Below are 23,485 nucleotides of genomic sequence, written 5' to 3'. Positions count from 1 at the left end.
TTTTTTTTTTTATTCTCAAAACATGTTTCGTGCAACCATTGCTCATACTAAATTCACTTCATGACACGTTCACAAAGGCGCTGTTGTAGTTTTCGTACTAAATCTCTTGATGGTGATTCGAATACGCAAACTATTCGAACTCGAAAGTTTTTCGTGCTAGCCGCACAAGACTTACTGAAATGAGGAGATCCGCAGGAGAACCAAAGTGACCGACATAACTCGCAGAATTGCTAAATCAAGTGGCAGTGGCAAAAATACAACCTGTAAGTACTTTTATTGCAGAAATCGTCAAGTCAGTAAGGGTGTCAATTTTATTCTGAACAGCTTAGGCTTACTGGACTCTATTTGTAGTATGTACCAAGCCCTTTTCAAAATACCCACCGCTTAGAAATGGCTTTTGAGTCTACAGCTGTAAGGTTGAGAATCCAATGACACTGATAAGCCACCTGCATTGGTAGGAAGGGTTCTCCAATCGTAGGGAGGGGCGTTGGGCGGGGCTTAAACTTTGAGCATCAATTTCCGGTAGAAATAATAATTTAAAAAGGTTGAGTTTAAAACTCTTGTAAAAACGTCGCGTTGTTACCCGGTTTAACTATTTAAGTCGAAAATGAGCATGTTCAAACAAAAACAGCAACACCAGGCCCTTCTTCCGGCAACCTTCAATGTGCATATTAATCAATTAAACACGAAATCAATAAAAATCTACTTTAATCTGTTAGTGGGCACAGTTGCCGGAAGAAAAAATATTTAAAAAATCAATCCGGCGACTTGGCCCAAGGACCAAGCTAAAAATGGGTCAAGTCGCTAGAAGACTACTTATGAGGAATCGGTCAATACTTTGAGTTCATACTGATTAAACAGGCCAAACTATCGGCCGACAAAGTTTGCAGTCTGCGGGGTGTCTTAGAGTAGGCGCACACCGTTGATTTTTAGTTGGCCGATAGTTGTGCCCGATTTTTAATTGTATGAAGAATCGGCCAAATCGAATCGGCGTAGTGTGCGCACTCCCATACATGCCCATACTGATCAACAGCCCGACTAAACTATCGGCCGACGAAAAATCAACGGTGTGCGCCTACTCTTAAAGTTACAAAATAATGTCATTTGTGACAGTTAGTAAGCCCCTCCCACTATCCAGGCCCCTCCCCTTTCATCTCTGGGAGATAACAGAATCCAAATACAAGACAGTACCTTTAAAGAGATCGAACGAAACGCGCGCATTTTTCAACGAAATAATATGCAGCGATTTTAAAAAGAACCTCCTCCTTTTTTGAAGTCGGTTAAATTAAACATGTGAGAGCTAAAGTGGTTTTGATTGAAAACGATTTTTAGTGAAATCTTTTGGGTGATTTAGTGTGAAATTTGGTGATTTAGTGAAATAAGAAAAAAAAGTGTTTTTGAATTTAGTGGGTGGTGAAAAGAATCTAAACTATTGATTTATTCTAGAGTTTTTGTGTGATGTGAGTGTTTTTGTAATTTCAATTGATTTGCTATCAATTGACGACTGTTTTTTTAGAAATTCGTAAGTATCTTTTTGTCTTTACTAAATTGAAAGGCACTGTAACTACAGAATACTTAATACCTAGTAACAATGTTACATCAGCTGTCTATCAAAATTCCATCACAATCTGTGCAGCCGTTTCGTAAATTGTGAAAAGAAATTACATTGCCTACTTACCTACCTAGGTAGCTTACTTTTAAATGAAATAGAGTAGTTTAGCTCTAGTTAGCTGCATTTTCATATTTTACTAGCGGCCGCCCGCGACTTCGTACGCGTGGATCCTGTTTTACCCCCTTTTCCCGAATTTTCTTTGCTATAAACCTCACGGAGCCCGAGACCTTTCCAACGAATGCAAAACCGTGGAAATCGGTTCGTGCGTTCTGGAGTTATAGCGTCAGGGAGGAAAACCCGACTTATTTTTATATAAGTAGATAACATAATACCTACACTTCTTTATAATTTAGTTATTAGTATGTAGGACTGTTAGAGTTATGAGATAAGTAGTACGTAGATTCTTAACGCCCAAAAGGTGCAAAAATCTTGCTCGTGTAAGTTACATTACAGGGCCTTAAAATTGTTTAATTTTTGATTAGTTATTCTTAGAAGCGGAAGTTTTTCCCTTAAATTTAATATTGCCGTGTCGCAACATTTGGTCCGTAAACATTGTTTAATTATAAACAAACTGATAACCACAACGTGCGCTGCACATGTTTAACTTAGATGTTTGACATTGAGCCCTGTGTCAGATTTGGTAACGGGACTATTCCCACCTCTCGTTCCCACCGCTGCAACTCCTGTGTATCCAGGATCTACAGCTTGACCGCCAATAAAAACCCAACCAGTGAACTTCAAGTTTGCTCAGGGGAAAGTTCTGTCATTGGACCCGCAACGAAATTAATCAGAAAAACATAGGAGTTCGAAGTTATAGTTCGACTTCCCTCCGTTGCAAAGCAGATGACAGGATACAAACAAAGATTTAGTAGTTAAGTAGGTACTTAACACTAACTTTTATGGAATTAGGTTCTCGTTCGTTCATTCATCATCATCATTTCAGGTAGTCCACTGCTGAACATAGGCCTCCCCCAATGATTCCCAGATGGCCGATTTAGCGGACTATGTCCAGCGCCTTCTCGCTGCCTTTATGAGGTCGTCTGTCCACCTTGTTCATCCATTCGTTTCAACCTAATGCCGTCTACTGCTGGACAAACGCCATGCCCACGGATTCCCAGAACGATTGGTCTACGACGTGTAAAAGCGCTTTCAGTTAAGTCATTAAATCATTTAAGAATTGCTTCCAATTAAGTATTAACTTCAAACTAGTACTAGGTATAATAAGGACCTGGTATACACAGCCATTTTAAGACGTCTGTGTCATCATCATCATCATCATTTCAGCCACAGGACGTCCACTGCTGAACATAGGCCTCCCCCAATGACTTCCACATCGCACGGTTGGTAGCGGCCTGCATCCAGCGCCTTCCTGCTACCTTTATCAGGTCGTCGGTCCACCTTGTGGACCTGACGTCTCCCAGACGTCTGTGTGCAAACAATCTAAATTAACTTTTTTCATTATAGGACCCCTAAAAGTAAAATATTACTTCTTGCATAGGTAGTAAAAAATACTTCTATTCAAGTAAGCGCCCGCTAAGTAAGTACCTATGGATTTTTTGAAATAAACGGTGCTGTAATAAAGTTTAACGCAAACGAAACTGTGGGCAAAAGCTCGTGAAAGATAAAATGAAATGCATAGAGATATCTGTATCAGTTATAGCTGATGCACGCGTAATCTCATTCAAGCACCACTTGACTGCAGACGCTGTGTTACTGGCGCCTTTCAGTTTGTGAACGCTTGAGCTTATGAAAGCTTCTGATGCTTTCTTTGTAGTCATAAATAAAGATGGTTATGATAAACCAGAAAAAAAATTGCTTCTTCGTGAGTTCATAAAAGTCGTGTAAAAATGAATACTTGGCTGAGTTGTTATTTTAACGGTGACTATAACTTTATCCAGTGATTTTATATGGAATTTGACGCTTGTTGGACATTGGGAACTTTAATATGAGAAAATGCCCCACGGCGGACAAAGATGAAACGTATTTTATTTCAAAGCTTTATACTTGTAGGTATATTCACTTAAAGCGCTATGTTGTGAGATATGGGAATTCTGAGATATGACGAGTCTAAGTTGAAAATATATTTGTCTAAAATGATTTGATATTTTTACATGTTATGTTGTTTGGCATTGCAGAGTAACCAATAAAAGTAAATAAAATAATATAAATAAATAAAAAATATAAATAAAATAATATAAATAAATAAAATATTATAAATACTTAAATTAATATTAGAAAACATCTCATATATTACTCCAACCCAAAATAAGTAGCTAAGGCATTTGTGTTATGGAAATCGGGAACGACGAACCCAAACCAGAGACAATGTGAAAAGATCGTTTTCTATATTGTCCCGGCCGGGAATCGAACCCGGGACCTCAGGATTGGCCCGGCACACCTTGAAAACCGGTGTGTGCGCCTCTCCGCCACGGAGGTCGTCAAAAATGTTACCTAAATGTAAAATAAAATAAAATATTAAAACTTCATTTTCTCAATATTCCCATTTATGAGAGAGAAAAAAAATGCACGGAAATTCATTGGATATTAGTATGTATCATCTGTGATAGGTTTCGTTTGTGTCCGCTACTTTTCGAAAAGTGGGGCAAAAAGTTCCCAATGTCATTTAAAGTAAGATGGTACAACCCAGCTTTAATCTGGGTTGTTATTAGGTTGGTTATTCTTGTTAAATTATTGAAAAAAGAGACTGATAAAATAGTGACTAACAGAGCAGTTTTTGTACTTACCTAGCTACTTCTTCTGGCCCAGAAAGCCGTAACGTAAGACGATTAAAATTGTTGAAAATGAATTGCTGTGCCAATTTTGGTTTTGAAAGTGTCGTAGTTTACGGAAAGTTTAAATGGTAAAATATTTTATATAGAAAATATAAACAAAAAGTGAAGAAAAAATGTAGTCATAACACAATAAAATTTATTTCTAAACTAGCTTTCCGCCCGCGGCTTCGCCCGCGTGGAATTTTGTCTGTCACAGAAAAACAAAATCGCGCGCGTATTTGCTCACCGTTTAGACCTACCCTGGACTACGACAAACATATTAAAACCAAAATCAGCTTAATCGGCCCAGCCGTTCTCGAGTTTTAATCAGACTAACGAACATCAATTCATTTTTATTTATATAGATTATAGGATTTGTTTAGTTAGGGCTTGTAGAGTAATACTAGGGTGTGTAGAGTTGGAGGCTTGAGTCATTATAATGGTCTTATCTTGGTAACATTTTATACGAAAATGTTTCTGGTGCTCTGAAAATAATAAAGGTCTAGTACACTTATATCAACCCGGAAAAGGATCATTTATTTTCCGTCTATAATCCAACAAGGCAAGGCGTTACGTACGGTGCGTTGCAGTACGGAGTTTTATAAAGAATACTGACCGCCTCGTACTCCTGAGTTGATCCGGTTAAGATCCGTTTCCGGGTTGATAAGTGTGCTTCATCCTTTAGTAGGTAGGTAAGTAAGTGTTTCATTTTGTTGACAGGTGAGATGTCAAGCTACGGCAGCATGTCCCCCTCGGACGAAGGGTTTGACCGCTACGAGCCTGCCTTCTACTGCCAGCCCTCGCACTTAGGTCTGTAAGAACTGTATTACATTTTTATCATTTAAGGCTGGGTTGTACCATCTTATTTTAACTTTATAAACATCACAAATCTGTGGTGCAACTCAGCCCAAGAGCTTGAATCTACACTTAGTTTGTTAGATCCTAAGTAGATTATCAATTTATTTTTCTCATCCATTTTAACAGTAGACAAAGTTATTATACACTAGTGAAAACCTAGTCCACGTATTCTTCATTATAATGTAGGTTATTTTAAGTAGAACTACAGGCCCTACCATCATTTAAGCGGGACAACATACCTACTTATTGGATGGTGCTAAAAATTGGCGGAAGACACTCATGCCTGTTTTCACCATCAATTTATTCCTAATTTTTAAGTGACCCCTATGGTGACACAATACAGGCATTTTGTATTCATAGGATTCACTTAAAAATTAGGGATTGATGGTGAAAACGGGCATCAGGCTTTTATTTCGCCTTTAAAGCCTAACTATAATATTTTATTTTCTACAGTTTATAAGATAATACAAATAAATGCGAGCTAGGCAGTTTACAAGGCGCATTTAGAAGGAGAGGCTACTGTTTTGTCTAAAATATGACCTGTTAATTATCCCAGGCAGCCCGATGGACGGGGGAGTATATTGGCCGGCCACCAACGGAGAAGGCCACGAGTTCGAGCCCCAGGACACACATTATGACAACACGCATTACATCAGCAGGAATTACAGTAAGTATTCCTTAGATCGTTCGTTTCAGCTAAATGACGTCCACTACTGGACAAAGGTTCCATAATGACCGGTCCTGTGTCGCTGCACCGAAGCACCTCCCGCGACCTTCACTAGTTCGTCGATACCTCAGATCATAGAAAGAGAATAGATATGAAGTCGCGCGTAACTACAACGAGAACCAGTGTCCCCACATTTCCCCCACCACAGCTCCCACACACACATTCAACTGTGTAAAAACAAAGCGACTGAGAGTCTACGACAACATGTGCAACCGGCTTAAAAGTGCTGTGATTGGCCAGAAGGCGTGCCTTATGGCCAATCAATGGCCGCGTGACGTGACGCACACTTTGAAAAAAGCAATTAGAGAGAAGAATGATAAAATGGAGTCGATAAGATATCGATACTTTAAATCCTGGGGGCAAGGCTCGAAATTGGTTCGTACCGCCTATGTTTATCAAAAATAATGCCTATATTAGGCTTTCAACTAGCTCTTATAGTAATTACATAGTTGACAGTTACTAATCCCTTCTACTATTGTTATTGTTTTTGTAAAAACTTAAAAATCGCAAGCAACTCATGATTTTTTCATTCAAAATTAGAAAATAGAAAATAATAATTTACTTCTATTTATCGATAATAGGAAACCGTATTAGAACACGAGCCCTGCACTATGTTACGACCGGCACATGCGGCCGTACTGTGTATTTTCACGCGTCAGTGGATATCGGAAGAAATAAAATACATTGCGCAGTAGTTACGCATGACATAAAGTGGTTGCTAACTAAATCGTCAATGTACAACGTGTTTGAATTTTTATCACCACTAATTTCGATATCGCAGTAAATGTCACGGCACTGAATTCGTTCGTAAAAATGTTTAGTTTTTTTTATTTATAAGCAAAATACCAATGGATTTACAATACTTACATGTGGTAAATGACTTCATTGTTCCTGTAGTTCTTCGTTTTACTTATGTTATTGCACGTTACGACGCATTATCCAACAATATCGGAGAACATTTCCCCAGTACGACTGAATCGCGACTAACCTGGCGTCGCGGGCGATGTTCGTTTCTGGGCATATCGCGGAGACACGCGCCACGCCCCTGTTTCACATCTATTCCCTTCTATGATCTGAGGTCGATACACACATAGTGGGGGGCCTGTCCACTCTACGTCTTCAGGCCCATGATTACCATTCGAGACCTTTTCTGCCCCAGCGTTGTTTATTACTACTATACTTATTATGCTCGGTGTTTTTTAACGAGATTGGATCAGAAATAGGAGATCTGTAAGCGAACTAAAAGTCGTAACATAGCCTGATGGATTAATAGCAAGCTGAAGTGGCAACGGGCAGGACACATAGTACGCAGAACTGACGGCCGATGGGGCAGCAAAGTTCTGGAGTAGAGGCCACGTACGTACCGGAAATCGCAGCGTGAGACGTCTGACGACCTCATAAAGTTTAGGTAGCAGGCAGGAAGGCGCTGAATTCAGGCCGCTATCAACTGGTCGATATGGAAATCATTGAGGAAGGCCTATGATCAGCAGTGGACGTCCTGTGGCTGAAATGATAATGCGAGCGCAATCTAATTGGGAAGAAACATGCGAACACCAGGCCTCTCCAACCCGTCTGGCTAGCGTGAGAAGTGGTGTAGGCCACATCCTCCATTTGCCTCTATTTATATGTAGAGTAGATGATGATGTTGTAGTTATTATAAAAATAATATTAATTTATGTTCTTTCCTGCAGGTTACGAAGACATGCAAATGAATGGAAACGAACCCTACGACACCTACCCTCATCCCATGCATCATGCGTACGCCACGAATGGACCAGGTAAGTCAAAAACTTTAAATTAGTGGTTCCCAACCAGTGGTTTGTCACTCCGCTTTTCCTGTAGATATGTATAGTTAACGTAGGGGACAAATATGCGAATATCAGGTCTCCCCAAACCACAAAGTTGCACAGCGTGCTATGGAGAGTTTCTTTACGAGATCGAATCAGAAATGAGGAGATCCGTAAACGAACTAAAGATGCTGAAATAGTCTGACGAATTAAGCAAACTGAAGTGGCAATGGGGACGCGTAGTGCATAGAACTGACGGTCGATGGGACAGCAAAGTTCTGGAAAAAACCTTGTCTTAAGATAACCTAGTTGTTTGATCAGCCCTAGACCTCTCTTTCCCAGTGCTGCAACCACTGTGTCCTCCTTACATGTCACTTATTCTCACCTCTCGTTCGTACCAAGCAGCTCCTGTGCAGCCAGGATCTACATCTTTACTGCCAATAAAAATCCAACCAAAGAAGGTCAAGTTTGTCTGGGGGAAAGTTAAAATCAGCTCGAGAGTGCGACATTTTAGAATTTATTACCTTCTTAAGATGCATATTTCTTTGTCCAGCCCTAGACTGCGATATGCAGCCTCTACCGCTCCGCTACGAGCGTCCAGCACCATCTTTTGTCCGCGTGGTCAAACGTCGAAGCACAGCCAATAAGAAAGAGCGCAGGCGCACCCAAAGCATCAACACTGCGTTCTCGGATCTACGGGAGTGTATACCGAACGTGCCGCCTGATACTAAGCTGTCCAAGGTGAGATTTTGGCTAAATACTAAAGTTTTGTTGCACCATTTTACTTTGACTTACAAATGTCAAAAGTGAGTCAAACTTCGTACAAACAACACCGGTTATCGTTAAAGTAAAATGGTGCAACCCAGCCTTAATAAATACTAGTTTTAACCGACTCCAAAAAGGGAGGAGCCCCTTTAAACAAGTGGCACTTTTTGATTGCTCCGAAAATCAAATTTACGCTTCTTCCTTTTACGGAGCGAAGAAACACAAAAAACGCCAGAGCGAAAGACTTTTCAAAATTACAACTGACGCGTTTTGCCACTTGTCTAGGGGGGAGTTTTAAGGTCATAGCACACTTATCAACCCGGAAAGGGATCAACACGGTATTGCCTTTCGTCGCGCTGTCAACGGCGAGGCGACGCGTTTACGTCACGGTGCGCATAGTGCGTTGCAGTATGGAGTTTCATACAAAGAATACTGACTGCCTCGAGTTGACGGTTATGGTCCGTTTCTGGGTTGATAAGGGTGCTTCGTCCTTTAAAATGTATGTCAATTGATTGTGGTGCCTGCCTGTGTATTAAGATACCTAAAAAGATTTCAATTGGATATATGAGCAAGAAGTAGTTTTAACCAAAACGCCACTTATTTAAAACCCACTTTTAAATCTAGTCCTGAAAATCGAGTCGAGTTAACTGCGTACCTCGCTGGAATGCGGCTCTCCCTCGCACTCACTCGCACATGTGTCCTCGCGTTCGCCCATTTCGTACCAGAGCCAGGCCTGGCTCACTCCGCGCGGTACATCCGATAATTACCTACAGCGAAGCGCCCCGCCGGCGGGTATTATATCAGTCGAGTGTCACGCGCGCGCTCGTCAGGACGCTGGCATGCGTTGTAGTATGATTATAATTCTATGATCGAAGTATTATTTAAAAATGGACATAAAGAGAAAGAAATATTGTGCGGCGTTCGGGTGTTTAAATTCGAAAAGTAATCTACCGGATTTATCTTTTTTTTTCGCTTCCCAAAGATGCTGAAAGGTATGTTGGCCATGTAGGTAATCAATAATTCTTAAGATAGTATAGGAACCTAACCTACTATGAAGGTTTTCCATAATGAATGCATACTTACCTACATACGTACTTCATTACAAATAAGTAGATTAATTATTTTTTCACTAGACAGCAACCCTAACAGCGTAAGAAGAGTTCAGAGGCACGCGATAGAAAGAGACAAAACTTATAGGTGAATAAAATTGTAGGTACGTAGTGCTGTGCGAGCTGAATTCCACTGTATCGCGTCGTAGCAAGACTCGCATTTATTTAAATCGTCTTGCGGAGTAATCCTTCTGTAGGTACCTGTACTATTACTTATTCTGTGCCAGAGCGTCGATATGACGTCACGGCCGCTAGATGCGCAGTTAACTTGACCGGGTTAATTTGTACTTTTCTATTACTTGTGTTGTTGTTTTTTCATTTTAGTACCAAGTCAATAATTATTGAGTCCGCGAACTAGTGACGTCATGAACCTTGTTGTAGAGTTCAAAATCTATGGGAGAGTCGCGTTTTGACAGCTCAAAAAAGTATGTCAATTAACTAGGGAGTCCAGTGGCCTAATAACTTATTATGTAAAATATTATTAGTTTCTAACAAATACAATATTTTTATTAGACCAAACTCACAGTATATAATTTTGGAAATGTGTATGTTTGTTCCTTAATAACTCCAAAACTGCCGGGCCGATTTTGACAAATTATACATCAATCGATGCTCCATTTAACGACTTAAGCCAACGTCATACCAACGTCAAATTAAATCCAATATGGCGGCACTAATTTGGGTATTTGTGCACGCCGAGCAGCCGGGCTCGAATAAGGAGCGGAAACGAAACCAGAGCATCAACACCGCATTCACAGACCTGCGCGGGCGCATCCCGAACGTGCCGGCCGACACTAAGTTATCTAAGGTGTGTATTATTTTAATTTAAAATCATTTTAGCCGATTGCAATAGTCCATTTTTGTGGCTTTCTAGCACTGGCCCATTTATTGTCCCAGCAATGGATTAAAGTTAATTATAGGACTGTCTGGGACGTGCAAAAGCACTTTTTAAATGCCTGTTTTCAGAAAAGAAAATTACTTTTTTGAGATGTTAGAAGCTTATTTGCAGAAAAAAATACTTTTATGATATGTTAGAACTAGAGCTGTAACACCTGTAACGCCCCTGGGTCTGCGGGTGTCTATGGGCGACGGTAATCACTTACCATCAGGTGATCCGTCTGCTCGTTTGCCTCCTGTCACATAAAAAAAGAGCTCCTTATAAATATCTTTACCTTTTGAAGATAGGTTACTAAAAATGTCAAAAAACCGGTTCAGTGAAAATAATTGAAAAAGAGGCTGGCTATTTATTAAGACTATAGAATACTAAGGCTGAGTTGCACCACCTGATTTTAACCGTAAGAATAACGTTAACCGGTGCTTTTTGTATGGAGTTAGACAAATTTTTGACGTTTGTTAAATTTAAAGTAAGATGGTGCAACTGTGCAACCCAGCCTAACAGAGTGGGCAGTTGACATCCCACCAATCAATTGACATACTTTAAAACGCGATTCCCCCATACATTTTTAAAAGCAATAGGAGCTGACGTTTCAGTTTGCCAACTTAGAGACTCCCTACGGACCACATACTTTTTATCGGCCAATAGTTTGATCGGGTTCCAATTTGTATGAGGAATCGGCCGATACCAAATCGGTGTAATGTGCGCACTTTCGTACATGTCCTTGCTTAGGCATTCCGCGCACCAGGCAGCCTGGCTGTGGCATCCCGTTCGGTATGAACATTCTTGGCTGCCTGGCTGAGGCTGCCTAGTGCGAGGTCGCTTACTAATTTAACAGCCCGACCAAAAAGTCTTAATACCTAGTCGTGGGGAGTCTTCTCTTTGATCAAGTGATTTTCTTTTGTTTTAGAAGGATTTAGGCTAAGGTCGCATCATTTTACTTTTAAAAACAACAAACGTCAATAATCCATACAAAAAACGCCATAGTTACATAGCTAGCATAGTTACTGTTATTAAATAAGTTGGTGTTACTTAAAGCTGAGTTTTTTGTATGGAGTTTAACAAACTTGACGTTTCTTAAAGTTTAAGTAAGATGGTGCAACCCAGGCTTACGCCCGTATTCACAAACGATGATTGCTTAAGTGAAGCAGCAGATCGAACGCACAGCGTTGAATAGAGCTCTGTGGTTGGTTCATTTGTTACCCTGTGCGTCCACGCGCACTGTGAGACCTTATAGTAATGTTTGTGAATACGTTAGTGCTTTACTAAAATAAAACTTTTCCCTACAGATCAAGACCCTCAGACTGGCCACTTCCTACATCTCGTATCTCCTGAAGGTGCTGGAGACGGATGGCGAGCCGGCAGGAGGGTTCAGAGCAGAGCTGCACCACACGCCTCCGAGGAGGAGGAATGCTGACAATGTACAGGTGAGGTGACAGAAGATTAGTTTGGAATCCCAACAGATTTCGAACTACGTAAGGGCCTGAAGACGTAGTGTAAGCAGGCCCCCCACTAGGAGGACCGAAGATCTGGTGAAGCCGGGGGAAGGACCTGGATGCGGGCAGCTCAGGATCGGTCAGAACGAACGAAAAGTACCTATAATATTGATTGTGTACTTTTTATCGTCTTCCAGCTCGTGGGCGCGGATGCAAGCGGCGCAGGACCGGTCTTTGTGGAAATCCTTGGGGGAGGCCTTTGTCCAGCAGTGGACGTCTTTCGGCTGAAACGAACGAACTTTTTATCGGCTGAGAGTTTGGTTGGCTTCTTACGCCCGTATTCACAAACGATGCTTGCTTAAGTGAAGCAGCAAATCGAACGCACCGCGTTGAATTGAGCTCTGTGATTGGTTTGTGTGTCACCCTGTGCGTCCACGCGCACTGTGAGACCTCATGGTAATTTAGTAATGTTTGTGTAATTTGGATGAGGAATCGGCCGGTACCAAATCGGTGTAGAGTGCGTTCACTGATTATTTATCAAACTCACTAACTAAACTATTGGTCGACAAAGTCTATAGACTGTGTGGAGTCTAACGCTAAGATTGAAGTAGTGATGAGAAACAGTAGGTATGTATAGACTGTATCAAAAAATATCTAATAAGAAGTGTATAAGTATCTTTTGTTCAATGGTGTACACTTACCTAATTATTAGCCCTAATTAATTTAAAAAGTGTTAATTGCTCTACCTTAGGTATAATGTGCTTATTTTGGAAGTCTAATTTTATTTTTTTTAAAAGCTAACTTACTGAAAATAAATTAATTTCTATGAATTTAGTACCTATAGATACCTAGTTATAGATTTAAACTAGAGATGAAACGGATATCCGGTAACTATCCGGTAGGCCGGATATCCGGCCTAAATTTACTATCCGGCCGGATACCGGATAGTAACTCACTATCCGGCCGGATACCGGATATTAAAAAACTACGACAATTTCCTATTAATAAAATGTAAACATTAAATCTTTGGGGTAAATAAATATCAATAAAATGGCTTATAATAATGACGGCTTTTATTAAAAGTCCAAAAAGTTACAAAAAGCCATATTAAGGCCTTTCAAAAATCTAATTTCTTTTTCTGGGCTATTATCTCTAATGACGAATACATAAATGGTAAATATCTGTTAATGTCAAAATATTGCCAAATAAATTTTCGCTATTCAATCACACACTCACGATGGCAACCAAAATCGCCCGAATTAATCTGCCCCCTAGACAAGTGGCAAAATCTGACATAGAATGTCGGATTCGGATGAATTCGATTTTCGAAAAGTAACTAGTCTAGTCTACTAATAGACCCACTGATCGCGTTCGAAACACCTGTGCGGCGCTAAACTCGTCACGACATGCAACGAGACAATGGGCCAACTATCCGGCCGCCGGATATCCGGCTATCCGGCCTAGCAGCTGGCCGGATATCCGGTATCCGGTATCCGGCCAAACAACTATCCGTTTCATCACTAATTTAAACCCAGGAAAAAACAGGGCAGTTTTTTTCCCAGTCTTTAAAAAAAGGAGACACTCATGCGTAACAGTTTTTCTGCGACAGACTGACTTCAGCCAAAGCCGCGGACAAAAACCAATTAAATTAAAATAAAACAATAACTAATTGAACAGTTAACAGTCCGAATGCATCAAATTCCAATCACACAAGTGCAGTAACTAAAATAAACTGCTTCAAACCACATGTCAGCTTCAAGTGGCCGCGGCGCTGGAGCTTTCCCAAGAGAAACTGATAAAATGAAACTTTATCTTCAATTACTGATACAAATCTGTGGCACTTATGACGGTATAATAAGCTACTGTAGCATTAAAAGTGATAAAACTCATTTTATTTTTCCAAGAAGGCTTTTAGAAAGCACTTTTACACGTCCCAGTATCAACCCTACCACTGCTTCGGAACAATAAATGGGCCAGTGCTGAGAAGCAGCGCAAGATATTCAGTCACTATTGTCAGCCTCTTTTTCAAGGTTTTCATCATCATCATCTCAGCCATAGGACGTCCACAGCTGAACATAGGCCTCCCCCAATGCTTTCCATGTTGCCCGGTTGGTTTCAAGGGTTTACAGTCTTTCAAATATGTAGTTATCTTTTTATCAACTTTATGTAGGACAGGTCTTTAAAAAGCCTAGGTAATTGTAGAAAATAAACAACTTTTATGACTTTTATATTCGAAGCATTGCGTATTCAGCTACTAATCAATTTATTTGGATACAGTCGAATTGAGAACCCCTTCTTTTTTTTAAACGGTTAAAAGACGACCTATAATTTGGTTTATTTTCCCCCAGATTAACATATCCGGCTATCTGCAAGTTAATATACATTAGTTGTTTGTAATTTCTATATCTGGCGCGATAAAATTGCCGGAGGGCCATGTGGGAAGCTTTATTAGATTATGCGGCGCGAGCCACGAGCGAGTCATGCCTGTGATACTCAGGCCCAGAACAGACGGTGAAACGCAACTGCAACGAAACTGCAACTTTCTGATGATTCTTATGAATGAAACTGAAACTGAAAGTTGATGCAACTCAAAAGTAACTAGCAGTTGCAGTTTCTTTGCAGTTGCGTATCACCGTCTGGGCCTTATTCAATCTAAATTATTTTGTAAGGCAAATAAATATCTATACTAATATTATAAATGCGAAAATAACTCTGTCTGTGTGGCTTTTACGCCTAAACCACTGAACCGATTTTGATGTGGCATAGAGATAGTTTGAGTCCCGTGAAAGGACATAGCTATCCTACTAATATTATAAATGCGAAAGTTTGTGTGGATGTCTAGATGATTGTTACACTTTCACGCAAAAACTACTGAACGGATTTTGATGAAACTTTACAGTATTATTCACGCGGGTGAAGCCGCGGGTAAAAGCTAGTTTACAATAATGTAAAAATATTCAATCCAAATCGCCGTTTGTAACCATCAAAACTTTTTATGTGTTATTTTTATACTTGATCAAAACATACTTATACTGACTGCTTAAATGCAACATCTTTCCCCAAGGGCCGTGTACAATTTTCATCAGCAATTCATTTAATATATTATTTGACTAACATTTCTTTTGTTGTATTAGAGTTAGAGTAGAATCAATCGTTTTTGTTTAATCAGGTTTAAACACCCTGTAGATCCCATAACTTGACTTACTTGACTTAAGGTCCTATGTCCCCGAGATGGGGCAGAGGGCGTCCACAACAGTCCTCCATCGCGTTCGGTCTTGAGCTTCGCGTTTGATCTCGCTCCAGGTCTTGCCGATTTTCTTCGCCTCGTCTGCTACAGTGCGCCGCCAAGTTTACCTGGGGCTTGGAGCTTGCCAGTAACAGTGTTTCGAATAACGCACACAGAGGACTATAAGTACTCCATAAAAAAGTCAACTGCGGATAAAAGTCTGTGTCGTGTGTCACAGGTCGCGAAAACTGCTGAAAAACTTTTTAATGCCACTTTATCAGCTCACAAAATTTTTACTCTCTCTGTGTAATGATACTTATTTGTAGATTTACTATATGTAGATCCTATGCAGGGTTCGAGGATATACACGGTGTTTCTTGTAAGGTGTCAAGCCGAAGGCAGGTGATAGGTGAGAACTAGACCTATCGATTTCACCCCCATGTATGTTCTACGATTTTTCGTAGTTTAGAAGTTATCGTTAATTTTGAGATTTTTTCAAATTTTATGACCTAGTGGCTTAATTTTTTTTTATCTTTTTTTTGGGTTGACTTTTCTCAGATTTCTTTTTTTTGACAGATTCCCTATTAGTTGCAGATATTTGAAAAAAATAATTACCTTTCTATCTTTGATGCAAGATACAAAATTTTTGCTAGAAACATAAAAAATATGCTTTTAGCAGAACATTCTAAAATTTTCAACTGAAATGTATGAGAAAAAAAAAGAATTTCCATAGGTCCAAAATAATTTCAAAAACTGCGCAGTTTCCTAAAATTTCATAATAATACAAAAAAACATGTACTTAATAGGCCATTATTTTCTGTAATCGCTCTACTAAAGTAGTAAGTTGGAGATTCCGTTACATGTTTTTGACTTTCTTAGGACTAAGTAATGTTTGCAATCCACTAAGTTTACGTTACGTAGAACACGTTTAGAGACAATAACTGACGAGAAACACAAAGGGTGTGTGTGTGTGTGTGTGTGTGTGTGGAGCGATTACAGAAAATAATGGCCTATTAAGTACATGTTTTTTTGTGTTATTATGAAAGTTTAGGGAACTGCGCAGTTTTTAAAATTATTTTGGACCTATGGAAATTCTTTTTTTTTCTCATACATTTCAGTTGAAAATTTTAGAATGTTCTGCTAAAAGCATATTTTTTATGTTTGTAGCAAAAATTTTGTATCTTGCATCAAAGATAGGAAGGTGATTATTTTTTTCAAATATCTGCAACTAATAGGGAATCTGTCAAAAAAAAGAAATCTGAGAAAAGTCAACCCAAAAAAAAGATAACAAAAAATTAAGCCACTTGGTCATAAAATTTGAAAAAATCTCAAAATTAACGATAACTTCTAAACTACGAAAAATCGTAGAACATACATGGGGGTGAAATCGATAGGTCTAGTCCTCACCTATCACCTGCCTTCGGCTTGACACCTTACAAGAAACACCCTGTATATCAAGGGATATATATCAAGATATATATCGGATATATATCCGATATATATCAAGCCGGTTTTGATGATATATATCAACTTTTAAAATTTGTTACTGTATTTGTACTTTTTGACATAAGATTTTTATTTTTTTAGTTGATTTTGCCGTATTTTAAAGATATTTTATGTTTTTGCTTTATTTGTCTGATTTTAAGTTTTAAAAACATTAAAAACATGTTTATGTAACACATATGCAATAGTATTCATGAATAATACAATAAAATAATACTATGGCTTTCATACAAAATTGATATATCAAAGTTGATATATATCGGATATATATCATAAATATCCGATATTTTGATATTTATAATAAATATCGGATATTTTCGAACCCTGGTTATAGGAACGTAACGCTATGTCTGCCACGCTAAAAGTTTAGGGTGGCCATGTGGCCCGCTGTATTTGATTAGTTATTGGCCCAAGGGAGAAATTGAAGAGATTTTGTGGGGTAAAGAACTAAGAGTAAAGAACAAAACAATTGATGTACCTACTTAATTTGTTATTATAGATTAAGTTCGCTTACTAAAATAAATTAAAGTAGTAACTTTGACTTTCTGTTGTCTTTTCACGCTGAAACCACTGGATGTAGGTTTTAAGGATTTTAAAGAGATAGTTTTAGAGACCCAGCTAAAAATAGAGGAGTTTTTATTGATTTAATAGCAGTTTAGGATTCCGAACATAATGTCCTTTATCGGCCTATATAACTGAACATTATTATTATTGTGAAAGTTAATTTCTTGTGCCTTGCACCAAACATTCGCTAAATAAATTAAGAAAAGCTCTGGAAAATTTCAACAGAAATGTGGTTTTCCGTAACTTCTAATCTTATCGCGACGGAGGCACAATTATTTTAATTAACTTCTCAGATGTAGATACTTTACCTAGTGGATTTTAACACTAAGTAAGTGTACTTTTACGTCTTTATTAACAAAAGACGCTTGCATAAGTGAAGCAGCAAATCGAACGCACAGCATTGAATTATCTGTGATTGGTTCGTGCGCCACTCTGTGCGTCCACGCGCACTGTGAGACATAGCAATGTTTGTGAATACGCGCGTATGAGTCCTCGTAAGACTTTTTATCGACCTATAGTTTGGATGGCTTCTACTAGTAATTTGTACAAAATCGGTGTAAGGACGCAGGTTGGCCGTAGTAAAGACAATCTGGTCAGGTGGGGATTCTTGGATGGCTCAAACATGGAGTGCAGGTGCGGTTTTGTTCCCCAGTCGATGAAGCACATGATGTCATGTCCTGAGTGCCCGAGCAACTGCACTCAGGAGGATTTAATGAATGCTGCTGATAACGCCACTCTTGTAGCGGAGTTTTGGGCTGACACTGTGTAGGTTTGTTGTCGACACGATAAGAAGAAGAAGTAATGTGCTTTCTTTCATTTTACTACCGAATCCAAAAAGGTATATTACACCGGCAGATCGAGGATGCGTGCCATGATAAAGTTTTATCGATGATATTAAACGACAAAGGTATGAGTTTATCGTGTAAAATCGGTAAAAGTTTATCGTTGCGCACATCCTAGACATAAATTACAGGTTTTTTTAACTTCCTTCCCGCAAAAAGTATAAAAACAACGTAAACAGAAAGTGTTACAAGAAAACAGTGCGAACAGACAGACAACAGGGCGGATTTTTTTTGTGTATTTACTTCAAGTAGCTCTGTCAAACAAAAATGAGATAATATTTTGCAATGTATCGATACGGATACGGGATTTTTAGGGTTCCGTACTTAGGTTAATAAAACCTAGTAGATAGTAAACTCAAGATTTAAACTATAGCTATAACTATAGATCTAGCGCAAAACTGAGTCAGTTCTAGGTATAGTTCCAAAATAGTGAACTGTCCTATCGATGAAATTGACAGTGGGGCGCCACCGTCAATACCGGATCGCTGGTTCCGATTTTTGCCATGTTGGAAACCATATAGTTGAACGATGGTAGCGCCCCCTGTCATTGAGTTTGGTGGGACAGTTCAGCGTGGGTCATCTATATTTCTAGATAGTTAAATAAAATTCTTTCATAGGTAGAGCTACAGAATACAATATTTCATTTTAGGAAGTACCTAAGTAGGTATCTATTTCAAAAACAATAGTTTTTTTCATGAAACCCCACATTAAAACAAAATGTTCCTTCATCTGTCAATCACCATTAATCTCATCCATAGAGAAAAGTAAATACATAGGAAATAGAGAACCCTCTCTGTCAAATTTTTGAGCCTACTAATTGACAGCCTGGTGTTAAATTCGCTGTACTTAACCTACGTACGTAACGCTCACATACACACATAGTACACGCACACATACATACATAAAGTCCACGCACACATACACACAGTTCACGCACACATAGGCCCTCATAACCTTCAAAGAATTATTGTTTTTTTGATGTACAATGTAGAATTTTTTCAAATCCATTATTTTGAAAGTATTTATCTTTATGGTGTACGTATTGTTTTATTTTCAAAACAATGGATTTGGAAAAATTCTACATTGCACATGGAAATGCAAATAAACAAAAACTTTTCAATTTAATAATTTTACTTTATTTATGAACACACATAATATTATACACCAAAAGCGTCTTTTCGCAAAGTTTTCAACAACACTAAAAAAGCATTTGCACTTTGAGAAAACTCAGATCACTTGTTAACATAACAGAAAGTTTCTTCGCGATTCACGAAGGAACGAACAAAACTCCGATGAACCAGAACAGCAGCAGGTACGAAGGAATGAACTTGAATTTGACTCGACTCTTCAATACTTTAATAGGGCCACAGAACTCATAAACGATGGCTAAGAAAACAAGAATGCATTCAACCTAACAAAAACAACACCGGCCATTTTGGAGGAAAAACAAAGTTGCCATATGTTAAATAGTAATTTCTACTACTCTATTAAGTAAATTATAACAAAAAATGTCACCGTTCAGTTTTAAATTAAAACAAATTAATTTCATTTTAAAAAAAGTTTTCACATTGTAATTAACAATATTCTGAAATATATTTTAATTAAGAAAAAAATGAAAATATGAAGGAAACAGGAGCAGCGACATGCGTTTTAGGGTAGTTAAAAAGTATTGCTTCCTCATTGTTTGTTATAGCATTGCTGCAAAATCTGAAAAGCTTTTAAATATTTTAAGATGTGTTTCTGGAGTCTGGTGGGGTGCTCACCCAGCGTCATTAAGACTTTTATACAATGCTATTATAAGAAGTGTACTTGACTATGGCAGTTTCTATCTAGAGCCTTGTAATTTAGTTGGTTTAAGTAAATTGGATGCGATTCAATCTAAAGCGCTAAGGATTATAGCTGGTGCTATGAAATCGAGTCCAATTAATGCCTTGCAAGCTGAATGTGTTGAGCCCCCAGTGAAATTACGCCGCCAATATTTATGTGACAAGTATCTTTTCCGTATTCACGAAGGAACGAACAAAACTCCGATGAACCAGAACAGCAGCAGGTACGAAGGAATGAACTTGAATTTGACTCGACTCTTCAATACTTTAATAGGGCCACAGAACTCATAAACGATGGCTAAGAAAACAAGAATGCATTCAACCTAACAAAAACAACACCGGCCATTTTGGAGGAAAAACAAAGTTGCCATATGTTAAATAGTAATTTCTACTACTCTATTAAGTAAATTATAACAAAAAATGTCACCGTTCAGTTTTAAATTAAAACAAATTAATTTCATTTTAAAAAAAGTTTTCACATTGTAATTAACAATATTCTGAAATATATTTTAATTAAGAAAAAAATGCCGTAAGCCGTGTGGTGACGGCAGAGTAGAATACATTTGTCACCAACCCCTACTCTTCCTGCGGGTGTCGTAAGAGGCGACTTAGGGACTACACATCAAACAGAGAATGGGCAGCAGCGCTCTCTGAAAAACATCAATCTTCTAAACTGCGATCTCCAACCCGCCTGCCAAGCGTGGAGATTATGGCAAACCCCTCCACTATAGTGGAGGAGGCTCATAGTCCAGCAGTGGACTGTAAAGGGCTGTTGATGAAGATTATCCTGTTTTCGCCTCCGAGATTTATTTTACCGTGTAGTACCCCTGTACGACAAGCCAATCCGCACACAATNTTTCCGTACCCTGATCTCATCTGTCAAAGTCACGTCAAAAATTCCCGCCAAAAGAACTGTGTTCTCGTTCACACTAAATATTGCGTTACATCCACAAATTAGGCGGAACGTGCTATCGATTACTTTTAAATAACATTTAATAGCCAAAAAAACGTGTAAACGAGCCCTAAATAGATACCGTTGTAAAAACATCAAAGATACAAACTTTTTTCGATGCACGTGTGGCCAATTTGATAGTCTTGTGTTTGTGAAAAAAAGTTTGGGAAAAAGCATGGCTCCTGTTTGACGGGAGTTTTGGCGCGAATGGTTTTTGTCAGTTAGATTTTAAGCGCTGATATTTTGTTAAAATAAAAGTACTTATTTTAATAGGTAGAGCTAATCTGTAACAATAATTATGTACTAAAAATACTTTTTTAAATGCGAAACTGTGATACTTTTGTTTGATTTTCAATACCAAATGTTTTTCGAGAAGAATCGTATCATAAACCATAACTTAAATTAAACATTTAAGAATACATAAAATACACCAAAATTACCTGTGTAATGTTCACAGTTGTAATAATTACTTATTAGAAATTATTGTTGACACAAGTGTGTGTGTATTTCAATAAATAAAATACGTGAGCAACCATTCCTACCACCTGTTTAACTTTTATCCGTTTTATAATATGCATTAACTCATTAAAGAGCATAATGGTACATTATCGTTTTAATTTGTTTAAATGATTATAAATTTTTCGCGGAAAACTGTGTTTTGACCACATATTTTCATTTCATCATCATCATTTTAGTCACAGGACGTCCACTGCTGAACATAAGTCTCCCAATGATTGCCAGATTGGTCGGGTGGTATAGGCTTGCATACAGCGCCTTCTGTTACCTTTAAATGAGACTAGCGGCCGCCCGCGACTTCGTACGCGTGGATCCCGTTTTACCCCCTTCATCTATCTTACGCGGTTTAGATTTTTTCATACAAATGTTTTTTCTCGCTAACTCCCGTTCCCGTGGGAATTTTGCAATATCCTGTTGTAACTAAGCTTTACGTTTACTAAGGTACCTGCATGCCAAATTTCAAGCGTCTAACTTAAGCGGTTTAGATTTTTCATACAAAAGGATTTTCCCGCTAATTCCCGTTCCCGTGGGAATTCCTAAGTATACTATAACCTGCCCAGGAGTATGAAGAATAATTGTACCAAGTTTCGTTAAAATCCGTCAAGTAGTTTTTGTTTCTATAAGGAACATACAGACAGACAGACAGACGGACAGACAGACAGACAGACAGACAGACAAAAATTTTACTGATTGCATTTTTGGCATCAGTATCGATCACTAATCACCCCCTGATAGTTATTTTGAAAATATATTTCATGTACAGAATTGACCTCTCTACAGATTTATTATAAGTATAGAAGATAGATTGTCTGTCTACCTTGAGGACACACAAATACAAGTGTCTAATAATAATATCTCACTTGATAAGATATTGAGATATTATTTTCCTAAAAATATTTCAATGCTCCTCCTAATTTCGTTGCGAGTCCAACGACAGTTTAACTTTCCCCCGGGACTTTGACCTTTACTGGTTGCGTTATTTTCAAGCTGTAGATCCTGGCTACACAGGAGTTGCAGCGGGAACGAGAGGTGGGAATAGTCTCTCACAGTCCGCGTCAAATTTTAATAGTTCGTGACACCCAAAGTAGCCAAAAAGTCTGCAACGTCTTTGTTACAATTGGATTAAGGTTGTCAACTTTTTCACCACGTTGGGTGTCAATTATTTGACGTTGACTGTGCGAGTCTATTCCCACCTCTCGTTCCCGCTGCAACTCCTGTGTAGCCAGGATCTACAGCTTGACCGCCAATAACCCAACCAGTGAAGGTCAAGTTTGTCCCGGGGGAAAGTTAAGCTGTCATTGGACGCTGCCTGTAGATGCAATAGTTGGTGGTTATTTTAAAGTATTTCATTTGTTCCAGAACGCGACAGCTGAGAAGAGAGGGAAGGGCCGCACTGGGTGGCCGCAGCATGTTTGGGCTCTAGAACTTAAGAGCGAACAGAACTTGCAAACATAGAATGACAACTGGGGCATTTTACTAGAATATTGTTAATGTTACGTTGGTCCTTCGAGCCGGATAACGATATTAGAGAGACGGGAGTAACACCCGTATTCACAAACGATGCCTGCTTAAGTGAAGCAGCAAATCGAACGCACAGCGTTTAATAGAGCTCTGATTAATTCGTGTGTCACCGTGTGCGTCCACGCGCACTGTGATACCTCATAGTAATGTTTGTGAATACGGGCGTAAGACTCATGGATAAGGGTTAAAGAGTCATTTCAATATAGACCAATCATAAAGGACATGTCTTGTAACGTGTTATATTAAATAAGTAGCAAATTTTAAAATAATTTATTGTTAAAAAATAATTTAAGCCACAATAAATTAGCTTTATTTTACGTCAAAAACTGTCATTCGCATGATCGAACGAATCACAATTACCTATATTTACACACAATTACCACGTCGTTATATTGAAGGAGATCCCTTAAATATCCCTAGCGATTATGTGGATAAGATCGTCAAAAATGTAAATAAATTGTCTCTATTCAAGTATTTTAAGTTTCATTGTAAGGATAATTAATTATGTAAAATATAAATCTTAAAAGTAAAATCACACAATAATAGTGTAAATAAATGTAATTTTAATTCGGTAT

The 23,485-nt window shown here is 38.6% G+C and overlaps 1 protein-coding gene across 2 annotated transcripts; it reads left to right on the top strand.

Annotated features, from left to right (window-relative positions):
- Positions 1-1,209: 1,209 nt before the first annotated feature.
- Positions 1,210-23,485, top strand: Hand (heart- and neural crest derivatives-expressed protein). Of its 2 annotated transcripts, XM_028304306.1 has the most exons (8): positions 1,210-1,522; positions 5,104-5,193; positions 5,798-5,908; positions 7,660-7,746; positions 8,309-8,496; positions 10,333-10,437; positions 11,814-11,951; positions 22,749-23,485. In XM_028304306.1, exons 2-8 carry the CDS (start codon positions 5,109-5,111, stop codon positions 22,842-22,844), a joined length of 810 nt encoding a protein of 269 aa, XP_028160107.1. In that variant the 5' UTR covers positions 1,210-1,522; positions 5,104-5,108; the 3' UTR covers positions 22,845-23,485. The 2 variants fall into 2 exon arrangements, with proteins under 2 accessions (XP_028160107.1, XP_028160108.1); XM_028304307.1 differs by lacking the exon at positions 10,333-10,437 and having other exon boundaries at positions 22,749-23,483.

This window comes from Ostrinia furnacalis, unplaced genomic scaffold, assembly GCF_004193835.3.
Source record: "Ostrinia furnacalis isolate ACB-3 unplaced genomic scaffold, ASM419383v2 OfSCF1411, whole genome shotgun sequence".
In the NCBI taxonomy this organism is placed as follows: Eukaryota; Metazoa; Arthropoda; class Insecta; order Lepidoptera; family Crambidae; genus Ostrinia; species Ostrinia furnacalis.
The sequence above is the reverse complement of the archived record's forward strand: the minus strand, read 5'-3'. Positions and strand labels throughout refer to the sequence as shown.

Coding starts and splice junctions, on each gene's coding strand:
- Hand (XM_028304306.1), top strand. CDS start 5,109: ATGTCAAGCTACGGCAGCATGTCCCCCTCGGACGAAGGGTTTGACCGC. Junction 5,194..5,797: donor CTGCCAGCCCTCGCACTTAG/GTCTGTAAGAAC, acceptor TAATTATCCCAG/GCAGCCCGATGGACGGGGGA. Junction 11,952..22,748: donor GGAATGCTGACAATGTACAG/GTGAGGTGACAG, acceptor CATTTGTTCCAG/AACGCGACAGCTGAGAAGAG.